Raw genomic sequence first — 15,639 nt, 5'->3', positions numbered from 1 at the left:
ACGTTGCGCTGACCAACATAGGCGTTTCATTACGAGCTGCATAAAATTGTGTCCAATGCACCACCAGTGTCCGATTCAACAACCCCGCAAGCTAGGCCTGCTGGCTCCTAGTGATCAGTGACCGGCAACGGATCTGAAACTGCAGATGTGGCCTGGCGGAAACATGTCTACGCTGCTCGCATTGCCGTGTTTATATCTTATTCACAACGAGAGAGCTGTTCAACCACATTTGTTTTCACTTTATCTGCGAAGTCATTCCGAGCATCCATGGAATGGCGCTGGCTCTGGGCGGAGCTATGCGCCAGTCATTCAGTCGTACCATGTGTCCCGAGTCTTCCTATGCGGTAAGTCGCACTCCGACGCATCGCATGACGGATCGCACGCAAAATCGCACCATGTGCCTCGCACTTAATACACATGTGACACTTTGCATGCATGACCATAACGGCGACTGATGAAGGCCTTGGCTATGCAGATAAAGTGATATCTCGATATAACGAACCTGAGGAGACCGCGGTAAATTGTTCGTTACTCTGAAAGATCATTATACTAAAGTCCTAAAATGAACCATTCCGCCCATCAATCCCATCAGTTCATAAGATGTCAGCGTTTGAGCTATCCATAGAAATGTCACTGTTGGCTCTCAGCAGGCACTGGTGCTATTTTCCATAAATTCTGCCACCATGCACCACCGAAGCACCATATAGTAAGAGTGACAAGTGCAAAACAGACAGTGTTGCCAAGAAAATTACCGACAGAAAGGTAGCTCCATGTCACCTCAAAAGCGTAATGTTCCTTGCTGTATGTTTTTCACATTTCTTGCCATGGGCACTGCAACTGTGTCACTCGAGGCAGCTGCATGAACTATGTCAAAGCGCAAGCGAGCATGAAAGACACCATGTGGAAAATTCTAAGTGCGACTGTGTGGCATACCAACGAGTACAGACGTTACATTTTGCCACCCGCTGAGCTACTACGGCTGCAGAAAGAAGAGAGTGATTGTGAAGAGGAAGAGGCTATTTTCTGCATCCCTTTAGGGAGCATGACTTAGCACCTGAAAGGAAATGGGTGTGCAGAGAACCAAGGGTGAAAGTGGTGGAAAAGGAAGAGATGTGCCTCCATCCCGACGCGAGTTTTCTGGGCGAAGCATGCGCTCGCAAAATGTGGTACGATGTCGCCTCCACTCGTATGCATTTTTTTTTTCTCAGGCGCCATCTCGGGTTTTCTGAACCAATGCGCTGTGACGTCTGCTCTCTGCGCCTTGTCGTCTGCTACTCTGCTGTTTCAGCTGCCGTGAAGGATACATGAAAATTTAAAAATCCCCAGATTTTTAAATATTACTTAGTCGTACGAATGCGTTAACATAACAGGGAAACTGAATAATGATCATCATTCTGAAAAATTCAGTATTCTGAAGTTCGTAGGACTGAAATATTTTACACTGAAACTATGAAAAGTCAGCAGGGGGTTTCTGAAAAGTTTGTATTTGTGGTGTTCGTGGTAACAAAGTCTCACTGTACCTGGCTATGATGAACCATCGCCTTGGCAGAAGTGCGGCTAAACAATAATACTGGTGTCACACGTACATTTCCGATCGTGATTGGAGCTGATCCAGATTGCACTTCTTCATCACAATCAACAATACATGGCCGCTGCTGTACAATCTAATGATCTGGATTGGGTGACTATAGTCTGCTGATTGTCAGCAACTCTCAGGAATGCATAATGTTTTGGCTATAAATTCAGATTTGCATATTTAGATTTTACAGCTTATTATTGCTGGTAAGATGACATTTAATTGTTTTTTTTTTATTGAGCTGCTTCCTTGCTTTACAAATTCAGAATACTGCATTAAACCGCGTAGACGTCAGCCTGAGATCGCGATCAAGGACCCTGATCACGATTCTCGGATGGTGATTGCAAATCATCGTGCAGCAACGCCAGATTTGTATCAGCCCCGATCGCAATCAGAAGTGTGACACCCCAATATAAATTTCTTTCTCACTAAATTGTGTTATGTAATTTAATATGCAATTTCGTGAAAAACTGTCACAAAAGCTGTAGCCATGCGTTTCGGTGAAAATGCATGAAGTGGTGAACAGGGTGAAAAAAAAAAAGAGCAGCTGCTTCCTCAGTAGTTGGCATCAATTTTAAGTGATGCTTGTTCAGAATTTTACAGCATGTTCTATTACATACTGCAAAAATATCTGGAGCAAATATGGTGACCTAAAAAAAGCGTTTCAGGGCCCCTTTAGAAGCACATGCATATACATTTGCACTACCTGATGCAGCACAAACAACACTACGGAGCATGCTACACATCCACAGATTTTTAATTAAGATTCTACTTGAACATGGTTCCTACCCTACAGTATCATGGCGCTGTGCTCTCTTATGTCTGCTAAAGTGATGAGACTGGGTAAAGAACCTGGAACAGATGGTGCAACTGTATCATCAGTCTCTTGTATGAATGCACTGGTGTGTCTTCATGTTGCTCTTCAACGAGAAACTCCGAGAGCATGAAGAGCACTGAAATGGCTTTTTGCCTGTGTGGGTGCACAGGTGTCTCATAAGGTTGCTCTTTTCTTAGAAGCTCCGAGAGCATGAAGGACACTGGTATGGCGTTTCGCCTGTGTGGGTGCACAAGTGTTTCATGAGGTCTGGTTTGCGTGAGAAGCTCTGAATGCATGAAAGGCATCGAAATGGCTTCTAACCTGTGTGGGTGCACATGTTGGCTTTCAACAAAATGTTCTGTGAGAAGCTTTGAGAGCATGACGAACACTGCTATAGCTTCTCACCTGTGTGAGTACGCAGGTGGCTTTCCAGGTAAGCCTTTCGTGAGAAGCTCTGAAAGCATGAAGAGCACTCAAATGGCTTCTCGCCTATGTGGGTGCGCTGGTGCTGCTCCAGACGGGTCTTTCGTGAAAAGCTCCGACAGCGTGAAGGGCACTCAAATGGCTTCTCGCCTGTGTGGGTGCGTTGGTGCTGTTTTAGATGGGTCTTTCGTGAGAACATCTGAGAGCATGAAGGGCACTTAAAGGGCTTCTTGCCTGTGTGGGTGCGCAGGTGCTGTTTCAGGTTATCCTTTCGTGTGAAGCTCTGAGAGCATGAAGGGCACTCAAATGGCTTGTCGCCTGTGTGGGTGTACAGGTGCACTTTCAGGCGAGCCTTTTCTGAGAAGCTCTGAAAGCATGAAGAGCACTGAAATGGCTTCTCCGCTGTGTGGGTGCACAGGTGTTTCGTAAGGTTCCATTTTGCTGAGAAGCTTCGAGAGCATGAAGGGCACTTATATGGCTTCTTGCCTGTGTAGGTGCACAGGTGTTTCGTAAGGTTCCATTTTACTGAGAAGCTTCGAGGGCATGAAGGGCACTTATATGGCTTCTCGCCTGTGTGGGTGCACAGGTGTTTTGTAAGGTTCCATTTTACTGAGAAACTTTGAGAGCATTAAGGGCACTGATATGGCTTCTCGCCTGTGTGTGTGCGCAAGTGTTTCATAAGGGCGGCCTTTTGTCCGAACCTCCGAAGGCACGAATGGCACTGAAATGGCTTCTCACTTGTGTGTGTGTGCAGGTGTTCATTGAGTTGGTTCTTTCGTGAGAAGTGCCGAGAGCATGAAAGGCACTGAAATGGCTTCTCGTCTGTATGGATGCTCAGGTGTTCCATAAGGTTGCCCTTTTCTGAACAGCTGTGAGAGCACAAAGGGCACTGAAATGGTTTCTTGCCTGTGTGGGTGAGCAGGTGTTTTATGAGGGTGGCCTTATGTGAGAAGCTGCAAGAGCATGAAGGGCACTGAAATGGTTTCTCGCCTGTGTGAGTGAGCAGGTGAATTTTCAGGTTGGACTGTTGAGAAAAGCCCCGAGGGCATAAAGGGCAATGAAATGGCTTCTCGCCTGTGTGGGTGCACAGGTGTTTCATAAGGTTGCAGTTTTCTGAGAAGGTCCATGAGCACAAAGGGCACTGAAATGGCTTTTTGCCTGTGTGGTTGAGAAGGTGGGATATCAGGTTGGGCTTTTTTGAAAAGCTCTCAGGGCATAAAGGGCAATGAAATGGCTTTTTGCCAGTATGGATGCTGGCATGTGTTTCTGAATGAGACAGATTATCAGTCTCATAGTCACATAAGTGACATTGGTGGAGGCATCCTTGCTCTGAGTTGTCACTTTTGGCAGTGGGAGAAATAGGCCTTGATGCTGCAGAAAGAAAACAAAATGAAGTAAAAGTTATTGTAAGTAAATGTTATCCTGTGTCTATTTAATAAATTTTATTCTTCCCAGATCAAACAAGAACCTTACATTGGCACATTGCTATCACAAACGTCTCAATGCACTGGTCATGTATTTAAATACTCACACCAATGTGCTTGTAACAGCTAAGATATTCGTCCACCCTTAGCGGAAATGTGCCGTATTAGGATAGTAGTGAAGACAGATGCTGCAGTTTCCATAACGCGCTGGCCATGCGTTTCTGTCACTGGCAGCTAAGCGTGCCCATCTGTTTCTGTCCCCTCAAAGTGGACATGGCTACTTTATTGCCACAAACTTGCCGATATTAATGATGTTATTCATCACTGATACGAAAGAAACTGTTTCAATGCACGTAATGCACTCACAAGAAGAAAAAATTTCGTTTGGCGCGTTCGGCTTGCTCCGCCGGCCGCCATGTTTGCTTTGGTGACCTACACCCGCATGCCGCAGCAAACGTGGGACGGAAAAAATTTTTTTTCGCGGGAAGTTTAACTCGCATAATGATCACACCTCTGAATATGCACCAATTTTTCTGACAAAAAAGTGCGATCATTATGCGAGTAAATACGGTACTGTATTTTTCCCCATAAAACCTGCCAACATGTACAACCCACACCCTCTTTCAGAACATCATAAGAAGCCAACAAACACTGACACCAAGGATAACATAGGGGAAATTACTTGTGCTTAATAAATGAAATAAAGAAACGATAAAGTAATGGAAATTAAAGTGGATGAAAAAATAACTTGCCGCAGGTGGGAACCGAACCCACAACCTTCGCATGCATGCAGGCCATCTGGTGTGATGAAGGCGGTCTTTTCGCGATCCCTGTCATCGACTTCCATTTGCCAGTAGCCAGACTCGAGGTCCATTGACGAGAAGTATTCAGCGTTATAAGTATTCAGTATACATTTTTCTTCACGATCTTGTTCAGTCGACGACAATCAACGCAAAAACGTAGGGTTCCATCCTTTTTCTTCACTAAAACAGGAGACGCCCACGGGCTTTTCGACAGCTGGATGATGTCGTCGTGCAGCATTTTGTCGACTTGTCTTATAGCTTCGCGTTCTCACATCAAAACTCGGTAAGGGCTCTGGCAGAGTGGTCGAGCGCACTCTTCAGTTATTATGCGATGCTTTGCGACTGGTGTTTGTCGAATTCTTGATGACGTCAAAAAGCAGTCTTTGAATCGTCGAAGCAGACTTCTGAGCTGTTGCTGCTTAATCACGGGGAGACTTGGATTTATGTCTAAGTCTGGCTCGGGAACTACGGTCGTTGGGGTAGATGCGGCAGAATCCGAGAGAACGAACGCATTGCTGGTCTCCAGAATTTCCTTGATGTATGCGATCGTTGTGCCCTTGTTGATGTGCTTGAACTCCTGGCTAAAGTTTGTCAGCAACACTTTCGTGTTTCCTCCGCGCATTCAAGCGATCTTTCTTGCGAAGCAAATTTTACAGTCGAGCAGTAGACGTTGGTCGCCTTCGACGACGCCTTCTACGTCAGCGGGTGTTTCGGTGCCGACCGAAATAATGCTGGAGCGAGGCAGGATGCTGACATGATCTTCGAGCACATGAAGGCGTGGTGACTACGAGGGCTCTCCGGCAGTATAGCTTGATCTTCCGACAGCGTTATTGACTTTGACTTCAGGTCGATGATTGCACCGTGTTGGTTCAGGAAGTCCATGCTGAGAATGATGTCTCGTGAACACTGTTGGAGGATAACGAAGGTGGCAGGGTAAGTCCGGTCATGAATGGTAATTCTTGCTGTGCAGATTCCAGTCGGCATTATGAGGTGTCCTTCAGCGGTCCGAATTGACGGGCTTTCCCATGCAGTCTTAACTTTCTTCAACAGGGCGGCGATGGGTCCACTCATGACGGAGTAATCGGCTCCTGTGTCTACTAAGGCGGTGACTGCGTGGCCATCGAGAGGCACGTCGAGGTCGGTGGTTCTTTGTCTTGCGTTACTGTTAGGCCTTGGTGCCAGATCACGGCTGCGTCGCGTTAACCTGTGGCTGGTATGTGGCATCATCAGGTGGTTTTTCGTCTGAGTGTTCTTTGCTTCCAGACATCGGCGGCACGGCGGCATGTCCTTATGTCGTCAAGGTAGTCTCTTCGTAGTCTTCGTAGGTGGCAGAGGATCTTCGTCAGTTCGACGAACAGCAACCGCACCTCCATCAGTTTCTGCTTTTAGTTTTCCGGATATGGGCTCACGGACCGGCCCCAGGCTGGACCGGTGTGTGGACGGTGCTGCGGCGACAGGTAGCGACAGGTAGCGTCGCCAGGTTCGCGACGGCGAACAGGACGATCATGGAGGGCTCCACTGAGTAGCAGCGAGGTAGTCGGCGATGTTAGGAGGGCATACACCTTCCCTCGGGCACGCTGCATTGACGGCGAAGCCTCGCGATCCCAGGTCGCGGTATGGGCATTGGCGGGACACATGGCTCGCTTCGCCGCAGTGGTAGCAGAGCGGGTGGTGGTCGGGGCCGTGCCAAATGTCCGTCTTCCTCGCGTAGGTGTGCTGGGTGATGGGTGGGCGTGCTGGCGGCGGCGGACGATGGAATTGCGGCGTTACAGGGCCCTGGCGCGGTCAAGGAGGGGGACCTTGACGGTGTGCGACAACGGTGTAGGTCATCGCTTCTGGCTGGGGCTGCTGTAATTGAGGTTGCACCTCAGGAACTCCAAGCGATCGCTGAACCTCATCTTTCACGATGTCAGCGATTGAGGCCACTTGAGGCTGCGACGAAGGCAAGACCTTGCGCAGTTCTTTGCACACAATGGCCCTGATGGTCTCTTGGAGATTACCGGAACCCCAAGCTTGGAAGGCGCACTGAGGCGTGAGCACTTGGCGGTTATATTGCCTAGTGCACGTTTCTAAAGTTTTCTCAATCGTTCTTGACTCTGTCAAAAACTCGGTTACAGTCTCTGCTGGGTTTCGGATCAATCTGGAGAAAAGTTCTTGCTTTATGCCTAAAAAAAACTCACTTTTTTGTCTTCTGACATTTCCGGGTCAGCGTGCCGGAAAAGACGGGTGATCTCTTCCGTGAAGATGGCGATGGTCTCATAGGGTAGTTGGCCTATGGTTTCCAGGAGAGCTTTGGCCCTTTCCTTACGGACAACGCTCGTGAACATCCACAGGAAGTTACTGCAGAACAGGTCCCATGTTGCAAGGGTGGACTCCCGGTTCTTGAACCAAGTCCTCGCAGCATCTTCCAAGGAGAAGTACACATGTCGTAGCTTATCCTTAGAGGTCCAGTTGTTGAAGGTCGAGATCCTTTCGAAGGTTTTGAGCCAGGTTTCCGGATCCCCCAACGTAGCTCCACGGAAGGTAGGGGGCCCTCTGGGCTGTTGAAATACAATGGGTGACACTGGGGCTGCCATTGTGGTTGCCTTGGCCACAATCTTCTTGGTCTTCTGAGGTAGAAGTCCATGCTCCAGGGGAAGCTGTTGAACACGGCGGCTTGCTCGATGGTCCGGGACTACTTTGGTGTTCTCTTTGCGGTCCGGGCTTGGATCACGGCTTGTCGGGGGCGTACGGTACATGAACGAAAAGCACCTCCACCAGATGTCACGTGGAGTGACGTATGAAGAACACAGTAGCAATACTGTGAAAGACGAAACTAACTTTTATTGGGCGAACCTGTGCCCACAAAAACAGACTACACTTAAAGAACGGCGACAACGGCGAACACAGTCGGCGATCATCACGATCTGATCAGCGGGTCAAGCTCGTCGGCTTTTATAGATCAGTTGGCGAATCTTCCAGAGTAACCGCTGGGACCCGCATGCCTTTGACAAAGTTTTATACCATTTGTGTCGCGCATACATGCAATCAGATTGCACAAGGTTCGGCGACAACAGACAGCGGATAGAAGCATCAATAATATTCTAGAAACTTCCGATACATGTAGACACGTCCTGCACTGAGTGATAAATTTCTTAGGCGTTAAAAGCGCTGACCTGTAAAAGATAAACGAGTTCACGTGTCAATACACAGCTAACATCTTGTCTCACCGAAACATGGCTCTCTGCTAAGATAAAAACTAGCAAATTTTTTTATTGTGAGAAACAGTATTTGTGTTATCGCTGTGATTGCGGTGTGCAATCAGGTGGAGGTAGGTGTCTTGATTGGAGTTATAAAATGCTCATTTCGAACTCTGTTTCTAGAGAAACACCACTTGAACTTGTTTGCATATGCATTGTATTTGACAACAAAGATGTTAAGATGTTACTTTTTGTATATGCTATCAGCCTCCAACTGCTTTAACATCATTTTGCGGTGACCTTTACGATGCATTAAACAAATTGTTTGTCAGGTGGAGGTAGGTGTCTTGATTGGAGTTATTGAAATGCTCATTTCAAACTTTGTTTCTAGAGAAACACCACCTGAACTTGTTTGCATATGCGTTGCATTTGACAACAGAGATGTTATTTTTTGTATATGCTATCGGCCTCCAACTGCTTCAACATCATTTTGCGGTGACCTTTACGATGCATTAAACAAATTAGTTGTCAGATTCCCTATCTCACCACTTTTTCTTCTTGGTGACTTCAACTTTCCTGACATCATTTGGCATAATGACATGGCAACGTCCCAGTCTTCTCAGAGTACCCATTTTATAAACACATGCATGGACTTCAACTTGACCCAGCTTGTACTAAAATCTACGCACCATATTGGCATTTTACTCAAACATACTATACCTGACTCTCACTGCGAACACTGATGTAGTTTCTCCAATTCTTCACTTAAGAGGCTTAAGTGATCACCTTGCGCTCCTTTTTTATATCAAGACACGGGCTCCTGTTAAGAAAACTACGAAGGTGATTCGCAATTATAGCAAAGTCGACATGGCTTCGATTACCACTGAAATTAATATTTTCGCAGCTCCTTACATCGCTAATTGCAATCAGCACTGTGTTGCTGAAAATTTGTGTATTTTCAAACATAAAATGTTTTCCTCACTAATGGAACATTTCGTGCCACAAAGGACCGTCGTTTTCAGACCACGGTCCCCTTGGTTCAGCCCCTTTTTGAAGAGACTTCATAACAAAAGAAAGCAGTTGTTTCGTCATGCAAAAACTTCACGCAGTAACATCACTTGGTGTGCTTACTGTGAAAGTGATTACAGCATAGCCACTGCTAGTGCAAAACAGCATTTTTGTACTGTTGCATTTCCATCTTTCTTGCAAACTAATCCTCGTAAGTTCTGGACCATAGGTGCCGGTAACCCCAGTAAAATAATCCAGCTAACATACCCAATTGATGAACCTGTTGCTTCTGAAGAGCGCTGTAATGTATTTAATGATGTATCTTCTTCCTATGTTACCGTGACACTACACCGATTACTACATACATTACCACTTGTACCCAATTCAGGTTTTCTGCCTATGGATTCCATTACTACTGACTGGGTTGGTGTTAGCTGCCTTATTAACAATAAAAAACATCTTCCTCTGCCTGCCTAGACTGCCTCAATTAAAAAATCTTGAAATGTACTAATGTATTTTCTGCTGTTCATTTGCTGCACATTTTCACAATGTTATTGGAACACTCTATTCTTCCACATGACTGGTGGGAAAGCCGATTCTAGTTCACAAAACAGATAACACACACTTACCCCACCTATCTCACCAATACGCATTTCATGTAAATTCTCGAGTATACAATATATCCACATTTGGCTGTGTTTTTAGAATCCAACTCCTTTTTTAACTCCTGTCGACACTGTTTCCGCAAGTTCTTTTCATGTGAAACACAAGTCTTATCATTTACTAATGATCTTTTTCTAATTTCTGATCTAGGTATCAACATCGATTGCATATTTCTTGATTTTGCCAAAGCGTTTGTCTCTGTAACCCATAATTTACTTCTGCTTAAGTTGACTGAATTTAACCTGAATGTAATGGTGCTCGAGGTCATAAAAAATCTTTTTTGTAACAGGATGCAGTTTGTAAACACTTATACAGTTGAACCTCCCAATAACAAGATCGGCAGGAAAAACTAAAAATTCGCTTTTGCAAGGATTTTGTTGCTGGGAAATGAGACAGCACAGATAGGTGTAGATAGGTGCAGCCATAGCACATGGCAATGAAGACACAGTAGCCGCTGTGAGGGGCATAGGCACACTGCCCGCACAGGTCATGCACTCTGCTTTATATTGTACATTGCACGCCCCCTGGTGGTGTCAGTTACCACACTTCCTCGCTCCTTAATACAATAGATTAACAGCATATAAGCAGTTACAGTTGGAGTATGCTTGGAGTATAAATTGGAGTATGCTAAAGCCATTTGGGGGTCCAACTCAGTCTTGATTAGTTCCTACTCTACAAAGTATTCAAAGCCAAGGTGCCTGCTTTATCTTGTCTAATTATGCAAGTATCACATCAATGAAATGAACTACGTATTACCTGTTTCTTCAAGCCGTAAATGTTCCCGTCTCTGCGCCTTTTTCACAAAGTTTTTCATTTGAACCTCCTTTTAAGGAAAGATGTGGGTTCCAAAACCAATTTTGTTAATTTTAGTGTGAACTGGATGATATTTAACAATATTGTTCAGTTTTTTCAGCTGATTGCAAATATCTAATTAGATTTTGTATATCTGCATTAGAACAAATGATGCAAAGTTTTTAATACAGAAATTCAGTCAACTTCTTATGGGACTTTTCAAAAACTTAACTTTGTCAAAAGCAAAAACAAAGTATATGGCCAGAACGCCAGAAAGTAGCTCTAGCCGGTGATGCTATGTTTATTGTTCTCAGTGCACTTATAATGCAAAATAAACAGATGTAAACATAATTGCTATATTATTGCTACTTTTCATTCGTATTTAGTGGCAATTAAAATTTAGTCGACAACTTTAGAAATAAATAAATAGCATCACCGGCTAGATCCATTCGGCACAAATATATTGATACCAAACATTTTGCTGGTACTTAGAAAGAACATATGAAGATCCCCCGTAAGGCAGTGTGTGGTGTCCAAAAAAACGAAGCTGAGAAAAATGAATTTGAACTTTCAGTTCACTGTGACTTTGAATGGCCTAATGATATGGCAATATGAATTGCATCACTATGTAGCCCCATATTTCAGCAACAAGTTCAAACATATATATGGCCAATGTGAAAAAATAACACTGAGATATTGGTTGCAACATCATGCATGGTATTGAAAGCAATGCGAGAAAGATAGCACCATGAGCTTCACATTTCTATTTTAGTTCCTTGTTGAACAGAAGGCACACAAATGGCATCCCTATGCAAATAAAGTTACACAGAGTTCATGGCCACAACAAAATATGTCCTTTCCACAAAGTTTATGGCTACAACAAAAAATCTGGATCAAATCCCAGTGCTGGTCACCACATTTCAATGGAGCCGAAATGCAAAAAATTTTATGTGCTTGTGTTGTAGCGCTTCCCAAGTGGTCAAAATTAATCCAGAAACATATCACGGTTTTGGAACGTAAAATCCCTGAATTCAAATTTAAAAAAAATTTATATCTCTTCGCACACTCACACAATTGTGCACTCAACACAGGTCACACCTAGACCTATAAAAGCCCAGGACTGTAGGCAGAGTCTGTTGCTGGCTTGTGCCTCTTTGCAAGCTTGTTTGTCAAAGCATTTGTGTTTGTGTGATCCTTGTTGGACATGTGAAGCCTCTGACGACCTTTTTCATCCTCCGATGATCCTTTCGCGCAGGGCACACGTGGAGCACTCCAGCACAAGCTTGGCACACAGCCCGTACTCCTTGGCAGGGTCCTTCGAAAGCATCAGCGTTTTCTTGCTGCACACAGGACACGGCACTAGTCCAAAAAAGTCTTGTACCACGGATAAATCCACGATTGCAAATTCCGTTCCGCTGTTGCTGACGTCCTCTTTCGTGTCAACACCCAGAAGCTCAAACTTTCGCTCTGTTGCAGACTGCGACGCCAGGTGCATTTTTGCCTTATCAGCGATTGCTGCGCGCTTGCTACTTTCTTCGGTCATGAAGAAAACAGTATCTACATGGTCTGTGCCAACACCCGAGGCATGGGTGGATGAAGTGTTGATGCTGGATGTACCGAGTTGCAGCTCGGAACTCGATCTGGCAGAATCTTCAGGCAGACCAGCAACCGGCAACTCCAGGTGCATGAAAGGCCGCCTTCGTGCCTTGCCGAACGCCTGACGCATAGTAGCCTTCAGACGACGATCTCCTCCAGCCATTCGGGTGGCGAAAAAGACCCCTTATTGAATGTTGTTGAGAAGTGAGCGGCTGAACAAACATTCACAGCAGCGTAATAAAACCACAGGGAGAAACACGCAGCACACACGAGAGCGACCAACCTGTCGAGCACGCGAGAATCGGCACCCAAACGGCCCCAGACCAATAGGAGCTAGGTGCGCAGGGGGTGTGCGTGCTTTGGCCAATCAGTGGCACAGGCGCATCCTTCAGAAACGAGGCGATAGCGTCGGTTCCTCCTCACCTATGCAATATTGAATGGCGCAAAATATGCACAAAGAAAGCAGCTTCCAAACAAGCTCAAAATGGCGTCCGCCAGCCATCGCGTTCGCAAGTGATGACAGCGTGAAGTTGGAAAATTTTTGGCAATTTTTTCGAATTCCGTGGCCACCCTGGCCCGCGTAAGAGTTTTTTTTATTATTTTCTGATTAAATCTAGGTTCTAGATTTCGTGGAGGGATTCTTGAATGTATAAACATAGTGAAAACACTTTTCCGAAAATCAACTTTTTTGCAATATTTTTGTCGTTTCAAGCCCCGCGTATCCCATTAAAAAGAACCCTTTTTTACCCCTCCGTCTTATATTCTGTCCCACACTAACCACCGCCTTACAGTCGCAATGCCATTGTGCCACAGAAACTGTTACACTGACTCATTCATCCCTAGGACACGCACAGACTGGAATCGCCTTTCCACATCAGTCGCACTCACCACAGACTCTACCAACTTCAAGACTGCTGTTAGAATGCCTTCTGTTACTATTTTCGTTGTTTTTTACTGCATTATTTTTTTTACCACTCCTTTCTGCAATGCCTCCAGGTCTTGACAACATGTGAAAAAAATCAATAGAATAAATATACAAATTCCGATATTTCCATACAGTTTTCACCTCCCTCAATGAATGAGCATATTGATAAAACAAAGTGCAGTGAACTGCATAAAAGAATTATGCTTGAATTTTATCTGCCTCAAACCTAGGGTCTACTGACATTCTGCATTGATCTACATTCATGTTCTTACACTAATACACATATGAACAGATAGCTAAGAGACTCACTGGGTGTAAGGTTGCCATAAAGCAATGTAAGAGCTACAATGCCAGGTCAAGATGGCTCTGCATTAAGCTCTGCAATCTAAGGTGCTTCAATGAGCTCAGCAGAGCATGACTTTTGCACTTTGTCCCAATCTGCAGGCAGAAAAGAATAAAAAACCTGCTAATCTGTCCTTGCCAGAAGAATGTCATACACACTTCAGCAGATCGTACCAAGCTAGGCAGACTTGGCCATTTACCACAAACTCACACAAGCAAACAAATGCAAAAGAAGAGCCGGGCACTGCCCACCTGAGCTGGAGCTTAATTGTTCCACAGCCTCCGTAGTCTGCACGCTCCTAGACTCGCTCCCTGGTTTGAACGAGCCGCCAACAGACTTGTCAGCCAGAGGCAAGCTGCACTGCGTGCCAACCTCGACCTGACCGATGACTTTGAAAGGGTTACGGCATGCTGTTTTGGCAGTGATGCTTTCCGTTTGGCTCATGGCATTTGTGGGGCCTGCAGAAGTGGAGGGATTGCAGTGCTGTTACACCATCTAGAAAAAGAGGCAACAAATACATCAATAAAAAACATGCAGAGACCGGTCACAATGCACAACCGTAGAACACAAGACAACCCTTTCAATTCAGTATATTCCTAAAGGGCTACGAGGGTCAATCCACTATGAATACTCAAAAGCAGGGCAATCGCTTTTCTGTGGAAAACCTTCTACACTGGAACATATCTAACACTTTTTCATCTCATACATTTTAAAGCTATTGGTGTAACCCTACTAATGAAAAGCAATTGCAAAATCCTAAGGTCACTGCCATTAGCCTACTTAATGTCCACTGTAAGATCCCCAATCGCCCCATGTCTTGTGCCAGCTGATACGATCCTGTGCTTGTTAATTTCCTATTTCATCACACTACCTAATTGTCTGCTGTCTACAATTGCACATCACTTCCATTGATGATGATGATGATGTGTGGTGTTTTATGGCGCAAGGGCCAGGTTTGGCCAAAGAGCGCCATGACAAGTGGTAATGTTGACGATGTATTGTGCATGACGTTCACAATGAACTCATCATGGTAGACATGATATGGCTGTAAAAGGGCCTAAAAACTTCCACTGTAAGTGGCGTAGAATATATAGGTGCTAAACTAATGATAGTGACTGGGATGTGATGTGGGCTATGGCAATGGGCTTTCGTTAAAACATGATGCAATAAAACATAACACTGACACCAAAGTTTCAAAAGAGCCCTTGAATGCTAGGCTGTTAGTCGTGTGCTAAAAGTTGCCTGGCCAAATGATTTTCAGGGTGTCCGTTTTGGCTAAAAACTCTAAGACTGTTCGCAGATTAAAAAGCGGTTCATTGCTAAGAAAAAGTGCAGGGCGAAGGGGTATATTCTCGCGATATGCAGCAGGGAAATACTTTTACATCTCTGTTTCTATTGCAGGGCACTGAATAAGAACATGGAGGACAGTGGAGACTACTGCCGCACTTAACACAAGTTGGAGGATCGCCCCCAGTCAAGAGATGAGAGAGGGTACCGTATGCGTGGCGTATCCTTAATCGGCAAAGAAGTACTTTCTTGTAACTTGTTATTTTCCCATTTATCCAGTTCCCCAGTTTTGGTTTTATTATGTGAAGCTTATTCATTGCTTGTGAATCCCACTCGCCTTGCCAATGATTCCTCAATTTACTGCGTAGAAAAGGCTTTATGTCTGTGGCACGGATGGGGATATTTGAATCTGCATCGCTATAAGTTACTGACCTAGCACTTTGGTCAGCAGCTTCGTTGCCTTTTATACCTTTAGCATATGACAATCCCAGCATATGACAATCACTTGATTGCGCATATATAGGGAGCACAACAGACTATACAGCTCACTAAAAACTGAGTTCTTATATTTTCTTGGACTAAGTAGGGCTCTGACTACCCTTAACGAATCTGTAAACACAATAGCCCTAGCAAGTTTTGTGAGCCTTATGTTTTGAATAGCCGATAGCACAGCGTAGGCTTCTGCTGTAAAGATACTTGTGTGTGGATTCAGTGCCCCGGATACTGAAAATGAAGGTCCCAGAGCTGCATAGAAAACTCCTTTAGAGGACTTGGAAGCGTCTGTATAGTATTCTGTACAGGAG

At 45.0% G+C, this 15,639-nt stretch overlaps 1 protein-coding gene across 3 annotated transcripts in view; it reads right to left on the bottom strand.

Annotated features, from left to right (window-relative positions):
• LOC142590479 (uncharacterized) overlaps positions 1-15,639 on the bottom strand; it is a 58,926-nt gene that overhangs the window by 16,063 nt on the left and 27,224 nt on the right. For 2 of the 3 annotated variants that reach the window (XM_075702634.1, XM_075702632.1), the window contains exon 2: positions 13,801-14,007. In XM_075702634.1, coding sequence (XP_075558749.1) covers positions 13,801-14,007 — 207 coding nt within the window. Of the gene's footprint in view, positions 1-3,293; positions 4,188-13,800; positions 14,008-15,639 lie in introns of those variants that run through there. The other variant, XM_075702633.1, reaches the window with a different exon arrangement.

The sequence above is a fragment of the Dermacentor variabilis genome, chromosome 8 (assembly GCF_050947875.1).
Source record: "Dermacentor variabilis isolate Ectoservices chromosome 8, ASM5094787v1, whole genome shotgun sequence".
In the NCBI taxonomy this organism is placed as follows: domain Eukaryota; kingdom Metazoa; phylum Arthropoda; class Arachnida; order Ixodida; family Ixodidae; genus Dermacentor; species Dermacentor variabilis.
The sequence above is the reverse complement of the archived record's forward strand: the minus strand, read 5'-3'. Positions and strand labels throughout refer to the sequence as shown.